The sequence below is a fragment of the Malaclemys terrapin genome, chromosome 13 (assembly GCF_027887155.1).
Source record: "Malaclemys terrapin pileata isolate rMalTer1 chromosome 13, rMalTer1.hap1, whole genome shotgun sequence".
Classification (NCBI taxonomy): Eukaryota; Metazoa; Chordata; order Testudines; family Emydidae; genus Malaclemys; species Malaclemys terrapin.
In genome coordinates this window covers 34152584-34172456 of record NC_071517.1, presented here as the reverse complement: position 1 = coordinate 34172456, position 19873 = coordinate 34152584, and the positions used below count along the sequence as shown (strand labels likewise).

General features: G+C 46.3%; 2 protein-coding genes across 2 annotated transcripts; both read left to right on the top strand.

Annotated features, from left to right (window-relative positions):
* Nucleotides 1-9835: 9835 nt before the first annotated feature.
* Nucleotides 9836-10789, top strand: LOC128847207 (olfactory receptor 11A1-like). The gene has a single exon (XM_054046573.1). The coding sequence runs from the start codon at nt 9836-9838 to the stop codon at nt 10787-10789; it is 954 nt and encodes a 317-aa protein (XP_053902548.1).
* Nucleotides 10790-18693: 7904 nt separating this feature from the next.
* Nucleotides 18694-19665, top strand: LOC128848169 (olfactory receptor 11A1-like). Its single transcript, XM_054047982.1, has one exon. It carries the CDS (start codon nt 18697-18699, stop codon nt 19663-19665), a length of 969 nt encoding a protein of 322 aa, XP_053903957.1. The 5' UTR covers nt 18694-18696.
* Nucleotides 19666-19873: the final 208 nt, after the last annotated feature.

Below are 19873 nucleotides of genomic sequence, written 5' to 3'. Positions count from 1 at the left end.
CTCTCCTGGAGGTAATTGGAAAGCCTTTGCATGAGGTTCCTGGGGAGAGCGGCCTTATTGTGTCCTCCATGGTAGGAAACTTTTCCTCGCCAGGCTATCATCAAGTACTCTGAGATCATTGACTTACAGAGCATGGCGGCATATGGCCCTGGTTTTTGCTGGCTTTCACGCAGCATGCGTTCTTTCTCGGTCTCAGAAATTCTCAGCAGAGTGATGTCGCTCATGGTGACCTGCTTAGAATTAGGGGAATGTTACTATTGGGACTGCTTGCCTGCTCCTTTACAGAACTGTCACCGGCAGTTTACCGCCACGCGGCGGAGGCAGGAGAGGGGCAGCATACAGGGATCTTTCCCCGGGAAAGCCACAAGGGGGTGGGACAGGGGCAGAGTTCATGCTTGCCGGATTGCCGGCAGCAGGAACTGGCCAACGCTAGGAGCATTGCTTTGAACGTGAAAGGAGGGCATTGCTCTAATTTAAGTTTTAAGCAGCCAAAAGTCTACGGCTTGCCATGTCAGCCTTCTACCTGAATTCCGCTGTCCTGCCCCGCTTGTCTGATCTCCACTGCAAGACCCCAGGCACTGAATGCGAAGGCCGAAAATTCGACCTTGTCCTGAGTGCGCATGTGATAGGTGTTGTGCATGGTCTTGTTCACAGAGAAAGACTATGTTCATTGTTCACAAAAAATTATCTTTGTGAGGAATTCACTCCCTTTTTCCCATCCTACAGCTGCAACTATCTCCCGACCTACCCTGGCATCCCACTCGCAGAGGCTGGCGCAGATTAGGCGGAGAAAGAAAAGGACACAGGACGACATGTTCTCAGAACTTATGGGCTGCTCCCGAGCCGATGCGGCCCAGCAGACCCAGTGGAGGGAGAACATGTCACAATATCAGTGAGCACACAGCGAACGGGAGGAGAGGTGGCGGCAGGAAGACCAGCAGGTGACTCAAACGCTGCTTGGACTAATGAGGGAGCAAACGGACACGCTCCGGCGCCTTGTGAATGTTCTGCAGGACCGGAGGCAGAAGGACAGAGCCCTGCTGCAGTCTATCTCTAACCGCCCTCCCCCACCACAAACTCCCGTACCACCCTCACCCAAAGTCCCAAGAAGGAGGGGCGGCAGGGGTCGTGAAAACTGTCACTTCACCCCTGCAGACTGCTCAAGTACCAGAAGGCTCTCATTCCCAAAAATTTGATAAGTCCTTTCCTTCCTGCCTCACCCAAGCCCCCATCCCAGTTTCATCCCCTAACTGTGTAGTTGCTAATAAAAGATATGTTTCTGTTAATTACTGTTTCCATCATGATCTTTTAGGGGAGAGTGTGTTTGAAGGGGGGAAGGGGGCTGGTAATTGGAGAGGACAATCACCTTTACCAGGGTACAGACACGGGGGCAGGTTCAGGAGAAGGTCACACACACATTGCAGTCACTAGGCACCCTGTTCAGTCTGGGAGGTGGTTTTCATGTTCTTTGGGGGGTGGCATGTGACTTTGTGGCTGGGGAGGGCGGATAGAGATCTTATGCTGCGGTCCTTATCCTGGATCACAGAGCCACGCAGCAGGGGATCTGTAACCGTCCTCCCCCGCCACAAAGTCACATAGCCCCCACACACAGTCCCGAAAAGGAGGGGTGGCAGGCTCCACTGAAACAACCAGTCCACCACTGCGAGCCTCTCTAGGAGCAGGAGCCTGTCATTCCTCAAGTTTAGAAGCGTTCTTTCCATCACTACGCCCGCTCCCCACCACAGTCTGCGTCCCAGTTTCAACACTTTACCGCGAAATCCGTAATAAAGAAAACGGTGTTCATTAACAAAGTTCCATTTATTTTATTTTTAAACATGTGTTGGAAGGGGGGATGGGGTCAACGGGGTATGTAGCTGGAGAGGATAGTCAACAGTAAGTGGGTAAAGAAATGGGGCAGGTTCAGCTTCTCTTTAAACAAACTTAATAGTCACAGGTTACCCTGCTCACTGTGGAACCTAGCTTTCAAAGCCTCCCGGATGCACAGCGCGTCCCACTGGGCTCTTCTAATCGCACGGCTGTCTGGCTGGGCGTAATCAGCAGCCAGGCTATTTGCCTCAACCTCCCACCCCGCCATAAAGGTCTCCCCCTTGCTCTCACAGAGATTGTGGAGCACACAGCAAGCTGCAATAACAATGGGGATATTGGTTTCGCTGAGATCAGAGCGAGTCAGTAAGCTTCTCCATCTCCCCTTGAGATGTCCAAAAGCACACTCCACCACCATTCTGCAGTTGCTCAGCCGGTAGTTGAAGAGTTCTTTTTCACTGTCCAGGGCGCCTGTATAGGGCTTCATGAGCCATGGCATTAGCGGGTAGGCTGGGTCCCCGAGGATCACTATAGGCATCTCCACATCCCCAAGAGTTATTTTCTGGTCCGGGAAGTAAATACCTTCCTGCAGCCGTCTAAACAGACCAGAGTTCCTGAAAACATGAGCATCATGAACCTTGCCCGGCCATCTACGTTGATGTTTGTAAAACGTCCCCTATGGTCCACCAGTGCTTGCAGCATCATTGAAAAGTAGCCCTTTCAGTTAATGTACTGGCTGGCCTGGTGGTCCGGTCCCAGGATAGGAATGTGAGTTCCATCGATAGCCCCACCGCAGTTTGGGAATCCCATCGCTGCGAAGCCATCTATGATGACCTGGATGTTTCCAAGGGCCACAACCTTTGACAGCAGTATGTATTATGTAGCTCAACGATTGCATTGGCTACTTGCATCACAGCAACCCCCACGGTAGATTTGCTGACGCCAAAGTGATTTGCGACTGACCAGTAGCTGTCTGGCGTTCCAAGCTTCCCGAGGGCTATGGCCACTTGCTTCTGGACAGTCAAGGCTGCTCGCATCCGGGTGTCATTGCGCTTCAGGGCAGGGGACAGCAACTCACAAAGTTCCAGAAAAGTTCCCTTCCACATACGAAAGTTTCGCAGCCACTGTGATTCATCCCAGACCTGCAGCACTATGCGGTCCCACCAGTCTGTGCTTGTTTCACATGCCCAGAATCACCGTTCCACGGCATCAACATGACCCAGTGCCACCATGATGTCCACGGCGCGGGGTCCCGTGCTTTGTGAGAGGTCTGTGCCACTCTCAGACTTCATGTCCTCACCGTGCTGCAGTAGCCTCCTCGCCCAATTTCTCAGCATCTGCCTCTGGAAAAGGTGGATGATAAGGTGCGAGGTGTTGACAACGGCCATAACTGCAGCGATGGTCGCAGCGGGCTCCATGCTCACAGTGCTGTGGCGTCCGCGCTGTCACTGACCAGAAAAGTCCGCGAACTGATTGCTCACCGGCGCTTTCAGGGAGGGAGGGCGGGAGTGACGGTTGAATGACAACAGTTACCCAAAACCACTCTCGACACATTTTTTTCCCCAGCAGACATTGAGGACTCGACCCAGAATTCCAGTGGGCAGTGGGGACTGCGGGAACTGTGGGATAGCTGCCCACAGTGCACCACTTCCAATGTCGACGCTTGCCCCGTTAGTGTGGACTCACAAAGTCGAATTACCGTCCTTAGTGTGGATACACACGTTTGATTCCACATATTCAATTTAAGTACAATTGAACTACTCTCGTAGTGTAGACATACCCTAAGTGACGTGAAATTTGGGATATGCAAGACCAATCAGACTCGTGAAAGGGGTATAGTAGTCTAGAAAGGATGAGAGCCACTGGGCTAGAGTAAGGCCTTTTCTACACTACGGAGATTTGTAGACAAAAGGCAGCTTTTTATCGACAAAACAGTGGTGGTGTACACACGGCAATACCGCCGACACAACTCTTCTGCTTTGCCGAATAACGAAAACCACCTCAAGGAGAGGTGTAGAGGTGTAGTTACATCACTGAAACTGGCCTCCAGAGGTATCCCACAATGCCCATTCTGACCGCTCTGCTCACCATTTTCAACTCCTGTGGGAGAACTGGGAGGGAATCATAGAATCCTGCTCTTGCTGGCACTAGGGCCACAGCGGCAGGCAGATAGGGTGGGCTGCTGTGGGGGGTGGGGGAGGGAAATATGTGCACTGCAGAGCTAGGGAGGGAGGCGGGGGCTGATGTCGGGGTGTTCCCCTCCCCCAGTGGGGTACTGGTCTCCGCTGAGCTGGGATGTGGGGACCGGGGGGCACCTGGATTGGTTGTTTCTGGCTGCTGTCTGAGCAAGTGTTCAGGCTGGTGAGTGCTATGCTTAAAGAGACAGCATGTGACACACTCACTCTGCCCCAACACACACACTTCCCCAACTCACATTCTGTCTCTCTCTCTCTCTCACTCACACACACACATACCCTCCCCTCCCCCAACACACACACTTCACCAACTCACACTTGGTCTCTTTCTCTCTCTCACTCATACACACACAATCTTCCCTCCCACACACACACTTCTGTGGGCTTCTTGTGTTAGTGCTCAGCTCAGCACTCAGATTACCGAGTGCTACTTTTAAAAAGTGATTTAAAAGGTGTTACTTTTGGGGCACACACTTCAATCATTTCAAGGTTCATAGCAGGTGCAAACAAACACTGCCAGGCTCAGCACACTACAGCCACACACATCACTGTGGCTCAGTGTTAAAATGCTCCTTCCAGGCATCCCTCAGCTGAATAGCCCCCTCGCTGAGCCCCTCTTATAGACTTGTGTTCACAATGCACAGCACAATACTGAATAGCAGTGTAGGATCCTGCTTTCTGACAGAGATGGCTGGGGTGCAGGTTATCAGAGCAGTTGAAAAGCGGCTGGTAATCTAATAGGATGCCCATGGAACGAGAAACCTGCATCATGTGACGCTGCACCTGCCCCCATGAGGCATTGCAAAACCTTCCCAAAGCACCCTGCGGCCAGTTCCACAGTGGGATAGCTACTCATGCTGCACTGCTCTCTGTGTCTATGCAAGAGCTGCTAGTGTGGATGCCGCTCTGCCGATAGTAGGAGCATAGTGTGGACATGCAACAGTGGTTTAATTATAGCGGTGGCTATATGTCAACGTAACTTAAGTCAGCTTAAATTTGTAGTGTAGACAAGGGCTAAGAGCAAAGCTCAGGAGGCTTAAGTGAAACTTCAGAAAGTGGGTGAGGGAAAACCCTGGGGGAATTGCTCCAGTTAGGAAGAGCTGGGAGTAGCCTGCTAAGGCAGCAAGGAAAGACTCAGACCAGACAGGGGGAGTTTGGCTGTATGCAGCTGGAGGGAAGACTTCTGGGTTTAGTTTTGAACTTTAAGTTAAGAAATGAAACCTAAATAGGGACTGTTGTGACTGGACTGGAAAAAAATGGTGATGAGTTTATTTGGGGAATGAAGATGGAAAACTGAGGCGAGGGGCTGCATTCTGGGCTGCTCTAAGGCCTCCAGGGAATGCCCTAAGGGGGCCACTCATCTACACTGACTAGACACAATTATACTGATATATTAGTGTAGTGCATCCCCCTAGGGAAAGTGGAATAAGCTATACCAGTACAAGGCACCTTTATGTTGGTAAACTGCGTCCGCACTAGAGGTTGCACCCTACCTGTAGAACTATTTCCATAACAAAAACACACCACTAACAAAATAGTTATATTGCTGCAAAATTTGGGTGGAGAGCTAGTGTGAGTCCCTAAGAAAACACATCAGTACATTCATGGCATTGAACAAACTCAAGTTAACTGTCCTTTGCATTCGTAGAATCATAGAAGTATAGGACTGGAAGGGACCTCAATAGGTCATCTAATCAAGGCCTCTGCACTCATGGCAGGGCTACTTAATAAGTAGAGTGATTAAGAGTCAATAAACTTGGAAATAAAAATGTAAGCCATGCTGTGTGAAGATCCAGGTCTATCCTAGAAGAGGGCTGGGAATAATAATTTTCTAGTTTGTTTTACATTCAGAAATAAGTGTATATTTGTATTCTTCCATAAAGGCTCGAACAATCATTTCCTTCAGGGAAAGAAGTGACAGTATGTCAAGCTTCATGGTGAATAAGGACAGTTTTGGAGTGAAGTTGCAGAATATATTGAAATACATACAACTGAAATGATTATATTCACTGTACCCAATCAGACCAGGAATTGGCTAGTGTGAATGTATAACACTGTCCTTTACGGGATGGAATCAGTACTGTTCTGTTGCTTATCAAACTCTCTAACAGACCAATAGAGGCCTATAGTTCTGATAGAAGATTATCTAATACAGGGGTTGGCAACCTACGGCACGCGTGCCAATCATGGCACGCGAGCCAATTTTAAGTGGCACGCAGCTCCCTGCTGCGGTCCCGGCCCCCAACCCCACTCAGCCACCCTCCCACCGCTCTCCCCTGCGGGGGCAGGAGGCAGAAGCTTGGTTCTGCGGCAGCCAAGCTTCCTCACTCCCCCTCTTCTTCTCCCAGCTGTGCTTTCCGGCCCCTCGTCCTCTCCTTCCCTACACCAATCAGCTGATGGCCCTAGCAAGGGGGAGGGGGAAGAGCAGCAGCATGCACACAGCTCTGTAGAGGACGCAGAGAGAGGTAGGGACGGAGCCTGGGGGAAGGGGATGGAACAGGGCATATCCCTTCCAGCCCCCTGCCCTGAGCCACTCCACGAGCCGAGCACCCCACCCCTATGCCCTGAACCCCCACCCCCACCCCAACACACACCCATCCCTCTGCCCGGCAACCCCACAGCCCCATCTCTCTGCCCTGAACCCCCACACACACACACTCAGCCTTCTGCCCTGTACCCCCATATCCCCAGCCTTCTGTCCTGAACCCCCCACACCCCAACACACACCCAGCCATCTGCCCTGCACCCCCACAGCCCCATCCCTCTGCCCTGAACCCCCCCACATACACTGAGCCTTCTGCCCTGCACCCCTCACACCCCCCAGCCCTCTGCCCTGAACCCCCCACACCCCAACACACACCCAGCCTTCTGCCCTGCACCCCCACAGCCCCATCCCTCTGCCCTGAACCCCCCCCACATACACTCAGCCTTCTGCCCTGAACCCCCCACACCCCAACATACACCCAGCCTTCTGCCCTGCACCCCCACACACCCCTGCCCTCTGCCCTGATCTCTGAAACCCCCCCCAACACACACACACACCAGCCCTCTGCCCTGACCCCTGAAACACCCCCTCCCCAGGTCTGGGGTCCCGGCTGCTGGCCCTGTTCAGCCCTCTGCCAGCCTAGGTGAACAGAATCCCAGGCTGGCAGCGACCTGAGCAAGTTGGTGGCGTAAGATCAGCATTTTAATTTAATTTTAAATGACGCTTCTTAAACATTTTAAAAACCTTGTTTACTTTACATACAATAGTTTAGTTATATAATATAGACTTATAGAAAGAGACCTTCTAAAAACGTTAAAATATATTACTGGCACGCGAAACCTTAAATTAGAGTGAATAAATGAAGACTTGGCACACCACTTCTGAAAGGTTGCCGACCCCTGATCTAATGTATATAATTGCTGTGGCACTGAAGATCCTCATGATCGTGAAACTTGTCAGGGATTTGGGAAGAAACTATTTGCACTTTATAATCTCAGGTCTCTAACTTCCATGCTTCCATGGTCTGGGCTTTTCCAAGAAGCCTAAGGGAGTTAGGTGCCAAACTCTCATAGCAATGTGATGGGAGCTGGATGTTTATTGTGTACATTACGCCTTTCTAAATCCCAGCCTAAATGAGTGAAGCATGTTGTTGTCTCTGCATTTTATCTGAGTAACAATCCAGTAACATTTCAAAAACACTTAAGCGAACATCAAAAGTGATTTAGGAGCCTAAGACGTGTTGACCTTCAGTGAAGATCTAGGCTGCTAAGCCTTAGAAACTAACAAACTTTTGAAAATGGGATTTAGGCTCCTAAATCACTGAGATGATTTTTAAAATGTTACCTGAACTGATCAAGTAAGCTTAAGATTTCCAAAACTGCCTCCGGGAATTAGCTGGGAACTCAAAATCACTCAGGCAGCTCTGAATATCTCAGATGTAAAATCTATAATTAATGCGTTTTCTTGACAGTCACCATAGCATTCACCCAATAAAAATAGAGATTTGTTTTAGGATTAGAATTTCCTTCCCTCTCCAGGACTTTCCCTTTGAGATTAGAAGTTTGACTCTACTGAAGTTTTCTAAAAGTCAGCCAAAACTTTTCCTTGCCTGTTACATTCCCCACAGCAGAGATGCCTCAGGAGACTGCACCTTGCCACAGAAGGATATATAATGAATCAGAGAAGACGTTCCCCATTTAGCAGAGTGTATTATGCATAGGGCAAGTTACCAGACATGGTAACGAAGTCTCAGTAGCTTTTCTAGGTTATGACATTCTATTTATTGGGTAAATGAAAGAACATGGATGCGGTGGGAAGCGAAGATGGACTGAATAACCTGGATCCTGGTCTCTGAACAGTGAGTGAGAAGGTGACAACAGAGATTCTGGCTTGTGACTGACCCACCTTAAAGGTAAATCAGCCTTTTCCTCCCTGCTTCTTGAAGCTCAAGGTTTTTGAAGTAATATAATTTTGCTAGATAACTGATTTCATGGGAATCCAAGGGGAACTGGGCAATTATCTCTCTCAAACTCCCAACCCAAAGCAAAATGACAGAATTTGGAAAAAGGAAAGACCAGTGAGGTCTCTGCTATCCTAGCTTCTTATCTGGCCCCTATCAGTGTAGTATCTGGGCACCTACTGTCTTTAATGTCTCTATCCTCCCATCACCCCATAAGGTGCTACTATCCCTGCTTTACAGATGGGGACCTGATGCCCAGAGGGACAGATTTATAGAGGTCTTTCAGCACCTAAAGACACATACACACACTCCTCGTGGGAATTGTAATCGATGGGCGTTAGGTACCGCACATACTCAGGCACCAATGAGCATTTTTTGTACCTACAGAGCTTTGATAATCTGGCCTGAAAGTCACACAAGGAGTTTGTGGCTAGGGAGGGAATTGAACTAACCTCGCCCAAGTCCAAGATGAGCTCGTCAAACACTGGAGTATCCTTTATTCCACTTTAAGCTTCCCTCTGTGCTACTTAAAGGATTTTACTTTTCTTTCTGGCACAGACCTCGCTGGGGCATTGAGAGGGTTAAGGAGATGTTGTGGGTAAAAACTGAGCTGGTATTTGCTGCTGTGCTCAGTGCTAAGAGACGAGACATTGGCAATAAATTCGCTTGGCAGAATCCGGATTTTTTTTTTGTAGTTTTCACGACTACTGTTGATTTTTATTAATTCCCCCTTCCCCCATTTTAAACTATTTTAATTTTTACAGTTGCAGGAAGTCCAGCAGGGGGTGGGGGTGGGGTCAGGGTTAGGGCAGAGGTTATAGCAGGGCTGCAGGGGCTCCCAGCATTCACCAATAGGATACTGGTGGCTCCCTGCACCACCGAGGTGCAAGGGGCAGGGAAGGTGGCTGCCCTGGTCCAGTGGAGCAGTGAAGTGGTTTCCCCTTAAATAAAAAATCCTGACGCATTTCAGCAGTGGAACTGCAACCTATCAAAGGACACTGTTCTGCGTTGATACACCAGGAAGTGAAAGTTGTGACTATTGGAACCAATATCTATCTGTGTTTCTGTACTGTTGTACATGAGCCTCATCACCATAGTATTTGAGTATTTGGTGTGATCTCTTCAGTTACTACACAGGTTTCCAGAGAGATTAACGTTTTGGTTAACCTGCATTCTGCTCATATATCAAATGTGTTCCAGGGGTCAAGTGAGATGGCATTTTCCTCATTTCCCTTCCCTAGCCTCCACTCTCTACTCAGCTATTGTTCTGTTAAGCAGCTGCAGGGACAATGAAAACAATGCTGACCTTTTATTGAGTGAATGTTCTTCATTTATATCCCATAGTGAATTTCTTTCCCATAGACACAACCTATGACGAACCCAGAACAGAGAAATCAAACGTCCATCACAGAATTCATCTTCCTGGGATTTGGGACTCTTCCTGATCTGCAAATCCTTCTTCTTTTCCTGCTGTTTCTCTTGATCTACATTGCAACCATGGCTGGGAACATCCTCATCATGGCGCTAGTTGTGACTGATGGTCACCTTCACACCCCCATGTACTTCTTCCTGGGGAACTTGTCCTGCTTGGAGACCTGCTACACCTCGACCATCCTGCCCAGTATGCTGGCCAGTCTCCTGACTGAGAAAAGAACCATTTCATTTAGTGGGTGTCTCACACAATATTTTTTCTTTGGTTCTATGATTGCCACAGAATGCCTTCTCTTATCAGTGATGTCTTATGATCGGTATTTAGCGATATGCAATCCAATGCACTATGCAACCCGTATGAGTGGCAGGTTTTATCTCCAGCTTGCAGGTGGCTCTTGGACAGGTGGCTTCCTATGTAGTGGCATAATAACATTGTCGATATCCCAGTTAACTTTCTGTGGCTCCAATGATATTGACCATTTCTTTTGCGATCTTATCCCCCTAGTAAATCTCTCCTGCAATGATCCTCAGATGATGGAAATGTTGGCTTTAACACTATGCTTGATTTTCTTAGTGGTCCCATTCCTACTTACCTTGATGTCCTACATCTACATCATTGTGACCATCCTAAGAATTCCTTCCACCACTGGGAGGCAAAAGGCCTTTTCCACCTGCTCCTCCCACCTCATTGTGGTGACCATTTATTATGGAACTCTACTAATTGCCTATATGTTCCCAACAACCAACACACTGAGAGATTTCAAGAAAGTTCTCTCTGTCGTTTACACTGTCCTGACTCCCCTGGTCAATCCTCTCATCTATAGCCTGAGAAACAAAGAGGTCAAAGAAGCTCTGAGGAAAGCTAGCAGGAAGTTTGTGTTTGGACGATGCTAACCGATCAGTTTCCTTAGGTTAAAATGAAATAGACATACCATAGGCTGGTTTGGGGCCTGAACCGAAGCCTGCTGTAGTCCAAGGTCATGGGTTTCGTGTCATGCTCTTAGAGTCACAACCATGGGAGAAAGTGGAGACAGAGAGTTCTTTAATCCTGTGACCCCATTCTTTTTAGGAGCTTTATAAGATGCCACAGGTGGGTACTACTGGGTTGCTGAGAGACTTGAACTTCTGGCTGCTCAATGTTCAGACAATGAGGGGAGTTTGTGCTCAGTGAGAGACTGCAGGCAAGATGAACTCAGCTGGAATGCTGAGCATCCATTCATTGTAGGGTGAGAGAATTCTACACACACACACACACAATGTGTGATTCCTACATTATAAAAATATAGGGTTGCAATATCCACATGGAACTCCAGTGTTAGGCAATTGTATAATTAACTTTTGTTTCTTAGTGTCTTTCATCCCCAGGCTTCTTTCCAAAGGAACAGAAAAGCAAAAGGAAACCCTCTAACCTGTACCACAGAACACAGGACACCAGCCCAGGCCTCTTATATGCCAATTTTTAACAATGACTTAGGGCCAGTTTTTCAGGATACTTGGGTGCCCAGTGGGATTTTCAAAAGCATGTGGGCACCTCGCTTTCTGGATTGGGCCCAGCAGGTGAGCCAGACAGGGGAACGTCTCTCTTCCCCAGGTCCGTGCATCACTCTGGGGCTTCGGCGACGAGGTACCTGGTCTGGGGCTGCAGGGGGCATGTCCAGAGACAGAAACATAGGGACCTATGGGCCTTTTACTGCAAACACTTAGGTGCCTACAGGGTTTGCCGGCAGCTCAGCAGGGTTTTGTGAATAACTGGGGGCCGGATTCTGGGATTCAGAGGCCTAAAGTGGAAGTTGTGTGACTCTAGCCCTAGCTCCACATCCTTATCCTCATGTTATAGCTGGGGAAACAAAGGCAGAAAGATGTGATGTTACCTGCCCAGAGTCATTCAGCAGGCTAGTGGCAAGGACAGGCAAAGAAACCAAATATCCAGAGTCCTAATCCAGTGCACTATCTGCTCCACAATGTCCAGTTGTAATTGACAATGGGACCTAAGGGTATTAGGTGCCCAACTCCCATTCACTGTCCATAGGATTTGGGTGCCTAACATCAGCCTCTTATAGAAAAACCCAGCCTGTACATTTATAACCAAAGCAATGCCCTGAGAATTCCTTCCACTCCCAGGCGATGTTTCCCACCAGTTCCTTCTAATGTTTTACCGTTTTCAAGGAGACCCTAATAATTGTGTCTCTGTTACCAAAAGCATCATTCAATAAAAGAACTAAACTAAGTCTTCTCTTTCTGTCATCTTTGTTGTCATACATCCCATTATCTACTCCCTTCATAATCAGTGTGAGGAATACATGTGTGAAGGTTTGTCTACACGTAGAAGTTGCACCACTTTACCTATACTGGTCTATCCCTGCCTATGACAGGGCCGCATGCTCTGGGCTGGAAAGCCTGTGGCCAAGCCAGCCCTGATTAGAGAAGGAGCCCAGCTGAGGGGAATCAGGCAATGTTCAATAAAGGGCAGAAGGGGGTTAGAGTAAGAGGCCAGCTCAGGAGGCTGAAGTGAAATTTCAGAGAGCGAGAGAGGGAAAACCCTGGTACTGGGGGAATTGCTCCAGCTAGGAAGAGCTGAGAATAGCCTGCTAAAGCGGGAAGGACTCAGATCAGATGGGGAGTTTGGATGTATGCAGTTGGAGAGAAGACTTCTGGGTTTAGTTTTGAACTTTAAGTTAATAAATGAAACCTATATGGGGCTGATTTTGATTGGACTGGAAAAAACACATGTGGAGTTTATTTGGGGGAATGAAGATGGCAAACTGAGGTGAGGGGCCGTGTTCTGGGCTGCCCTCAGGCCTTCAGGGGGCACTGTGAGGGGGCCATTCATGTACTCTGACTGGATGCAATTATAGTGATGTAAAAGTGCTCATTTCAGTATAGTTCATTCCCATACGGGAAGGGGAATAAGCTATAACAGTATAAGGGACTTCTATATTGGTAAACTGTGTCCACACTAGAGGTTGTACCGGTATAATGATTTCCATAACAGTGTCACACCACTAACCAGAATAGTTATACTGGTGCAAAATCTGTGTGGAGACCTAGCGTGAGTCCATGTGAAAATACATCAGCACATTCATGGCCTTGAAAAGAACGCTGATAATCCAAGGAAACTGTCTGTTGCATTTCAATGGAATGCTGATAATCTATGCTGATTGGCCAAGTCAAAAGCGGCCGACTGACGGAAAGAGAGACCAGAGTGAATAATTCACAGCTAGACACTTGGGGGGCATCTACACTGCAGCCGGGGCGGTGAATGGCAGCTCCTGTAGACGTAGCCGCTGTAGCTGTACCCTAGCTAGCTCACTCAGAATAGAAGTGAAGAAACCACCAGTACCAGCTTCAGCGCCGGCTGCACAAGCAAGAATGTACCCTGGCTGCCAGTGCTGAACTCTGCACTGGGGGCAGCAGAGGGGGAGGGATGGGAAAGGGGCGGCTTTATTGTGTAATGGCACTAGGGGTAACAGAGGGTGGGGCAGGGATAGCTCAGTGGTTTGAGCATTGGCCTGCTAAATCCAGGGTTGTGAGTTCAATCTTTGAGGGGGCCACTTAGGGATCTGGGGCAAAAATCATTGCTTGGTCCTGCTAGTGAAGGTAGGGGGCTGGACTCCATGACCTTTCAAGGTCCCTTCCAGTTCTAGGAGATAGGATATCTCCATTTTAAAAAAAAAAAAAAAAAGGTGAAGTCTGGTAAAGGTGTGGCTATGGTGTATAATGGGCACTATGGAGAAGCCAAGCTTAATAAGGCCAATGTTTTATGTATCCTTTCAAATGATCTCTAGATGACAGCAGATCATAGGGAATGACAAATGGACAGTAATAAATATTAAACCTGTGATTTCAGTAAAAAAAATATTAAGTGATTAGGAGTCGATAAACTCGGAATTAAATATTTAAGCCAAAGCGTGTGAAGATCCAGGTCTATCCCTGTATTATAGCCAATTTTCAGTTTAGATCTGTATCCTTCAAAGAGTTAGGCAATGGGTTTTCATCCCTATCTGCAATATTTTTGTCAGAGATTAATTAAAAGCAAAGCAAAAAAAAAAAAGAAACCTGTTTTTTCCCCTTAAATGCAGTTATGTGGGCCACAATATTCAACATTGGGCATTATGAAAAATAAAGCTTTGGTAACACAAAATTATTCACACAGGTGATAAACTGGACTGACACCTTATTACATGGTTAGTGAGCACATTACACTAGGACAGGACTTGGAATAACAATCTTCTAGTTTGTTTTGCCTTCAGAAATAAGTGGATATTTGTATTCTTCCATAAAGGCTGGAACAAACCTTTCCTTCAGGGGAAGATGTGACAGTATGTCAAAAACTTCATGCTGAGAAAGCCCAGTTTTTTAATCAAATTGCAGAATATCCTATAATACACAGAAATGAAATGATCATATTAACTGTACCCAAATAGGACCGTGAACTGGCTAGTGTGAATATATAACCAATCCTATAGAGGAGAGTAATCAACAATGTTCTGTTGGTTATCATTCACTCCAATAGACCAACAAGAGGCCTATAGCTCTGGTACAAGATTATCTAATTTGTATAATTGCCATGGCACTGAAGATCCCTGAAACTTTTCAGGGATAGGTGAAGAAACTATTTGCACGTTTGTAATCTCTGGTTTCTAGCAATTCAATGGGCGTGGGGTGTTTATTGTATATATTACCCCCCCTTTGAAAATTCCAACCTAAATGTGTAAAGCACCTTGTTGCACCTGCATTTTATCTGAGCAACAATCCCTATTTGCTCTTTTCAGAAATGTCTGAGCAGGAGGCCTTAAACGAAGGGTAACATTCTGAAAAACAGTAGAGCAAATTTTAAAAGTCACTTAGGAGCCTAAGACCCCTTGACTTTCAATAAGACTTAGGCTGCTAAACCTTAGTAATTAGGACCTTTTGAAGATTGTACTCTTAATGGCAGCACCCACCTCACTGGGGCACTGGGAGGGTTAGTGAGATGATGTGGGTGAAGCAGAGCTAATATCTGCTGCTGCTGCACTCAGTTCTAGGGGTTGGGACATTGGCTATAAGGGTTGAAAAAGGCTAAAGGCGTTAGATGTCCAAATCCCATTGAAATCAAAGGGTCCAATCCTTTAAGTCAGTGGGAATTTTATCTTTTACCACAGCAAAAGAAGGCTCAGACTCAACACAATTATTTCCAGGTGTAAAATTAACTTTGTGCATACCTGTATGCAGGATCGGGTCCTTACTTGACAGACAGAATATAATGGCAGATAGGACATCCACAAACAAAAAGATAGAGAGAATTCATATTTTTTAACCAAAAAAAGAGAAGAAAATATAGAGCTGATCAATGGAATGTTTTCCCATCAGAAAATGCCAAATTGTCAAGATCAAAATGTTCCATGGGAAATTTCTACACAATTTTTGTTTAGGGAAAAACTAATTACTGTATATTTTATAAAATAATACAAAATGAACTATAATATAAAAATAAAATAGAATAGAAAATAAAATTTAAAATGAACCTAAAAAGTCATAAAAACTGAAATAAAATCTCAAAATAAAAATTAAAATATATTTTTGGAAAGTCAGAATTGGGTTGAAAACAAAAATTTGAACTCATGGAATTTCCCATGAAATGAAAATTCTGGTTCCTGAATAGCTCTAAGACTAAGAAAATCACCATGTTTCTTACAAATTGCATACAGAATTTATTCATGAATAAAAGGGTAAATTTCCAGGTAAAATAAAATTTGTGGCTTGTTTGTTTTTGGTGGGGTTTTTTTTAAATGAAGACAGGATACGTGTGTGACCAATAATACCATTCCTACCATGGGGGCTAACCACAGAGATTTTCAAACTTTGTTACTTTTAGCGTAAGATAATTACCAGGCTGGGTCTCTGTATGTAGTGAGCCCTATTGTGGAATAAGGAAACACTATGAAAGGGAAGGACAGAAGTGTGTATGTAGTAGCATACACACTTCTCTGGGTGTATGCCATGAGCGTTATGGGAGGAAATGACAACAATGATTTTAGGCATCAGTTCTGCCATATGTACTTGTGTCTCCCTCACAGACCACTTGTCCCAAACCTACACATTGAGCTCAGTTCTGGACCTACAACCAGCACAGTTTGGTCCAAAGTGCTGGTGCAAGTGACCTAGACCTGATGGGGAATCCTGAACTTGATCATAGAATCATAGAATATCAGGGTTGGAAGGGACCTCAAGAGGTCATCTGGTCCAACCCCCTGCTCAAAGCAGGACCAATTCCCAACTAAATCATCCCAGCCAGGGCTTTCTCAAGCCGGGCCTTAAAAATCTCCAGGGAAGGAGACTCCACCACCTCCCTAGGTAACGCATTCCAGTGCTTCACCACCCTCCTAATGAAATAGTGTTTCCTAATATCCAACCTGGACTTCCCCCACTGCAACTTGAGACCATTGCTCCTTGTTCTGTCATCTGCCACCACTGAGAACAGCCGAGCTCCATCCTCTTTGGAACCCCCCTTCAGGTAGTTGAAGGCTGCTATCAAATCCCCCCTCATTCTTCTCTTCTGGAGACTAAACAATCCCAGTTCCCTCAGCCTCTCCTCATAAGTCATGTGCTCCAGATCCCTAATGTCAATGTGAGCAGACTGAATCCTGCCTAGCACTGACCACTCCAGCCCCAATGCAGCAAAGCATTTAAGCACATGCTTAACTTTAAACACCAGGGTATTCCCACTGAGGTCACTGCAGTTAAAGGTGTGTGCGATTTGCTGGAGTGGCGTGTGGGGTAGCTCCGTTCATTATGTCCATTATTACCAGGATATTGAATTCAGTGAACTAACACAAAGGATTTGTGTGTCTAATAGAGATGGAAGAGGAGAGAGATTGGAACTTTCAGGTTCACTGGTGGTGAGTTATACTGAACTGCACTTTAGTGATGCAGGTGGGTTTTTATGTTATCTCAAGGGCACTTAGGGACAGATTGTTAAAGATATTTAGGTGCCTAGTGGGTTTTTCTAAAGCACCGAGGCTTATAAAACTCACTGACTTCAAAGGGTGTTCGGCGCGTCAATGCTTTCAAAAATCCCACCAAGGGCTGGATTCACAAAGGGTCTGTGATCATTGGACCTACGAACTTACCCTCATTGTGAGCTCAACTGTGAGAAGTGCATGAAAGTTCACAGAGCATCACAATAACCTAGAACAACAAATGTTGATGGGAAAAGGAGCAAAGAAGAGATAAAAGACTGAATTAGTCCAAACAAGAAGGTCCCCTGGTATAACTCAAGGTCATGTCTGGTAAATGAGAACAGCGTGAGACAGGAAGTCAATGAACCAAAACTGGCGTATCACAAATTAGAGCTAATTGATGGACAAGATAATGAGGGGATGGGCTTTTCCACCCATCACTCCCTTTTGGGGTTCTCAAAAAAAAGAGACTTTGGGAGGAAGTTTGCCATCAGCATGCTGGCTGACTAAAAGACAAGAGAAGGGGAAGGTCCAAGCTTCGCCAACATGGGCTCCCACCCCCACCATTTTCTGGGACCCTGGACCTTCTTCATCCTAATCAGGATGTACAAAGTAAAAGTGCTTGTCAACGCAACCGTAACTCTGCGCTCCTTGAGCAATGACCCAATCTGCGTAACACACATAGTCACACTCTGCCTTTGCAGATCACTCAGGCACTAGGGCACAGGACAGCTCTAAGACATGGAGGAGGAGTATGAAATAACTAAATATTCACTGGAGCTAGAGGACTGGAGCTTGGGTGTCCCAATTCCTACATGTGAGCCCCAACCACACCATTACAGAGTAATTGTAAGTCTCTTTCTTTGGCCCGACAGATTTTTAACTATTTCATACAAAGCTTCAACAGGCCAGAGTAAGAAAGGCCTGGGGCACGGACCATCTTTTTGTTCTGTGTTTGTACAGTACCTAGCACAATGGTCCCTGGTCTATGTCTAGGGCTTCAAATAATAAAGTCTTTTTAGTTTTGAAGCTTTTCCTTCTCTGTTCCATCCCCTCTGTGGCCAGAAGAAGTATGATTCTATTAATATACTGTCTACCCTCAACAAATAAACAAAACATGCAAATAACTTTTCCTTCCCAGTAATTTAAAATGCTTATTAGCAGATGTCTCAAGGGAGAATTCACCTGCTGTGTTTGCAGGATAAATAATTGCTCTGGAGGAATATTCATTTTCTGGTGAGAGATACAAGGCAAAGCAAACCAAGGGTCTCAGCACAACTAGGGTGTCCAGCCAGGAACATGCAGGTCTCGTTACTGCTTTCCACTGCGGTGTGTAGCTACACATACCTTACACGCTGCCGCCAATAATGTGCAGTGTAGACATACCTTGAGACAATTAAAACACATGAAGGGGGTGCAGATAGGAGACAAATGGCAGAACCAGGATCCTGCTCTCTGAAACACTGAGTGAAGAGGTCACATCACAGGTTCCAGCTTCTTCTATGCCAGCCTTAAGGTAAACAAATCTTTCACACTCAACTTCATTAAAAATAGATCATTCAAGAAAGGGAAGCAAATGTCACCTTATCCATCCAACCATGTCAATGTAGTTTCCTTTCTGATAACCCTATATCTTTTGCCTGGGTCACTGAAAGAATCAGGGTGATGATGGAAACTCAAAGATCCAAGCAGAAGTTGCGGTACTAGAAAATTTGCTGCCAGAGTCTTGGTTCTTCACTGAACCAACAAGATGAAGGGTCTTATGGAATATTTATGGAACTAAATTGATGCTGATGCTTGATAAAAATGTATCATCTTCAGATTCTATTGTAAATTGTGTTTTCTTTCCCCTAGTTACACCTCATGGCGAACCCAGAGTGGGGAAATCAAACAGTTCTCACAGATTTCATCCTGCTAGGATTTGGGAATCTCCCTGGGCTGCAAATTCTTCTCTTCTTGTTGTTTCTTGTCATCTACATTGTGACAATGGCTGGGAACATCCTCATTGTTGTGCTAGTTGTGGCTGATCAGCAACTTCACACCCCAATGTATTTCTTCCTGGGGAATTTGTCCTGCTTGGAGACCTGCTACACCTCCACCATCCTGCCCAGGATGTTGGCCAGTTTTCTTACTGGGGACAGAACCATTTCTGTTAGCAGCTGCCTCACACAATATTATTTCTTTGGGTTCCTGGCAGCTGCAGAGTGCTATCTCCTGGCAGTGATGTCTTATGATCGGTATTTAGCAATATGCAAACCACTGCACTATGCTGTCCTTATGAATGGCAGGTGCTGCCTCCAGCTAGCAGCTGGCACTTGGATTAGTTGTTCTCTGGCTATAGACATAACAATATTTTTAATGCAACAATTAACTTTCTGCGGCCCCAATGAAATTGACCATTTCTTCTGTGACTTCATCCCAGTAATAAAACTCTCCTGCAGTGACACACGTATGATGGAGCTTATCACTACCATACTGGCTGCTATATGCACTCTCCCGCCATATCTATTAACCCTGGCAACATACGTCTGTATCATCACCACCATCCTGCGAATCCCTTCCACCTCTGGGAAGAGAAAAGCCTTTTCCACCTGCTCCTCTCACCTCATCGTGGTGTCAATTTTCTATGGGACCATAATGATTGTCTACATGCTACCAAAAATTGATACACTGAGAGACCTGAACAAAGTGTTCTCCGTCTTCTACACAGTCCTGACTCCCATGCTCAACCCGCTCATATACAGCCTGAGGAACAGAGAGGTCAAAGAGGCCTTGGGAAAAGTTGCCACTAAATTCTCTGCTGTCAAAAGGATTCAAACCTTCTTATCATAGTTTGTTCAGTGCACGTGAAGTGGGAATGAGCTAGTTTGCTGTGATAGGTCTGAGTCACCTCTGTCACTGGCCATCTGGCTTTTTAGGTGAGATTAGTGGCCGCTATAGCTCGCACTCAATATTGGGGCTATTTGTGCTGTTTGGGCTTAGGGATCCAGGTCTTTGTGGTTTTGTTAGTCTGATATTTATCACTGCTGTTGTGACTTGC

Excerpts from the sequence above, each read along its gene's own strand:
- LOC128847207 (XM_054046573.1), top strand. The coding sequence starts at position 9,836 with ATGACGAACCCAGAACAGAGAAATCAAACGTCCATCACAGAATTCATC.
- LOC128848169 (XM_054047982.1), top strand. The coding sequence starts at position 18,697 with ATGGCGAACCCAGAGTGGGGAAATCAAACAGTTCTCACAGATTTCATC.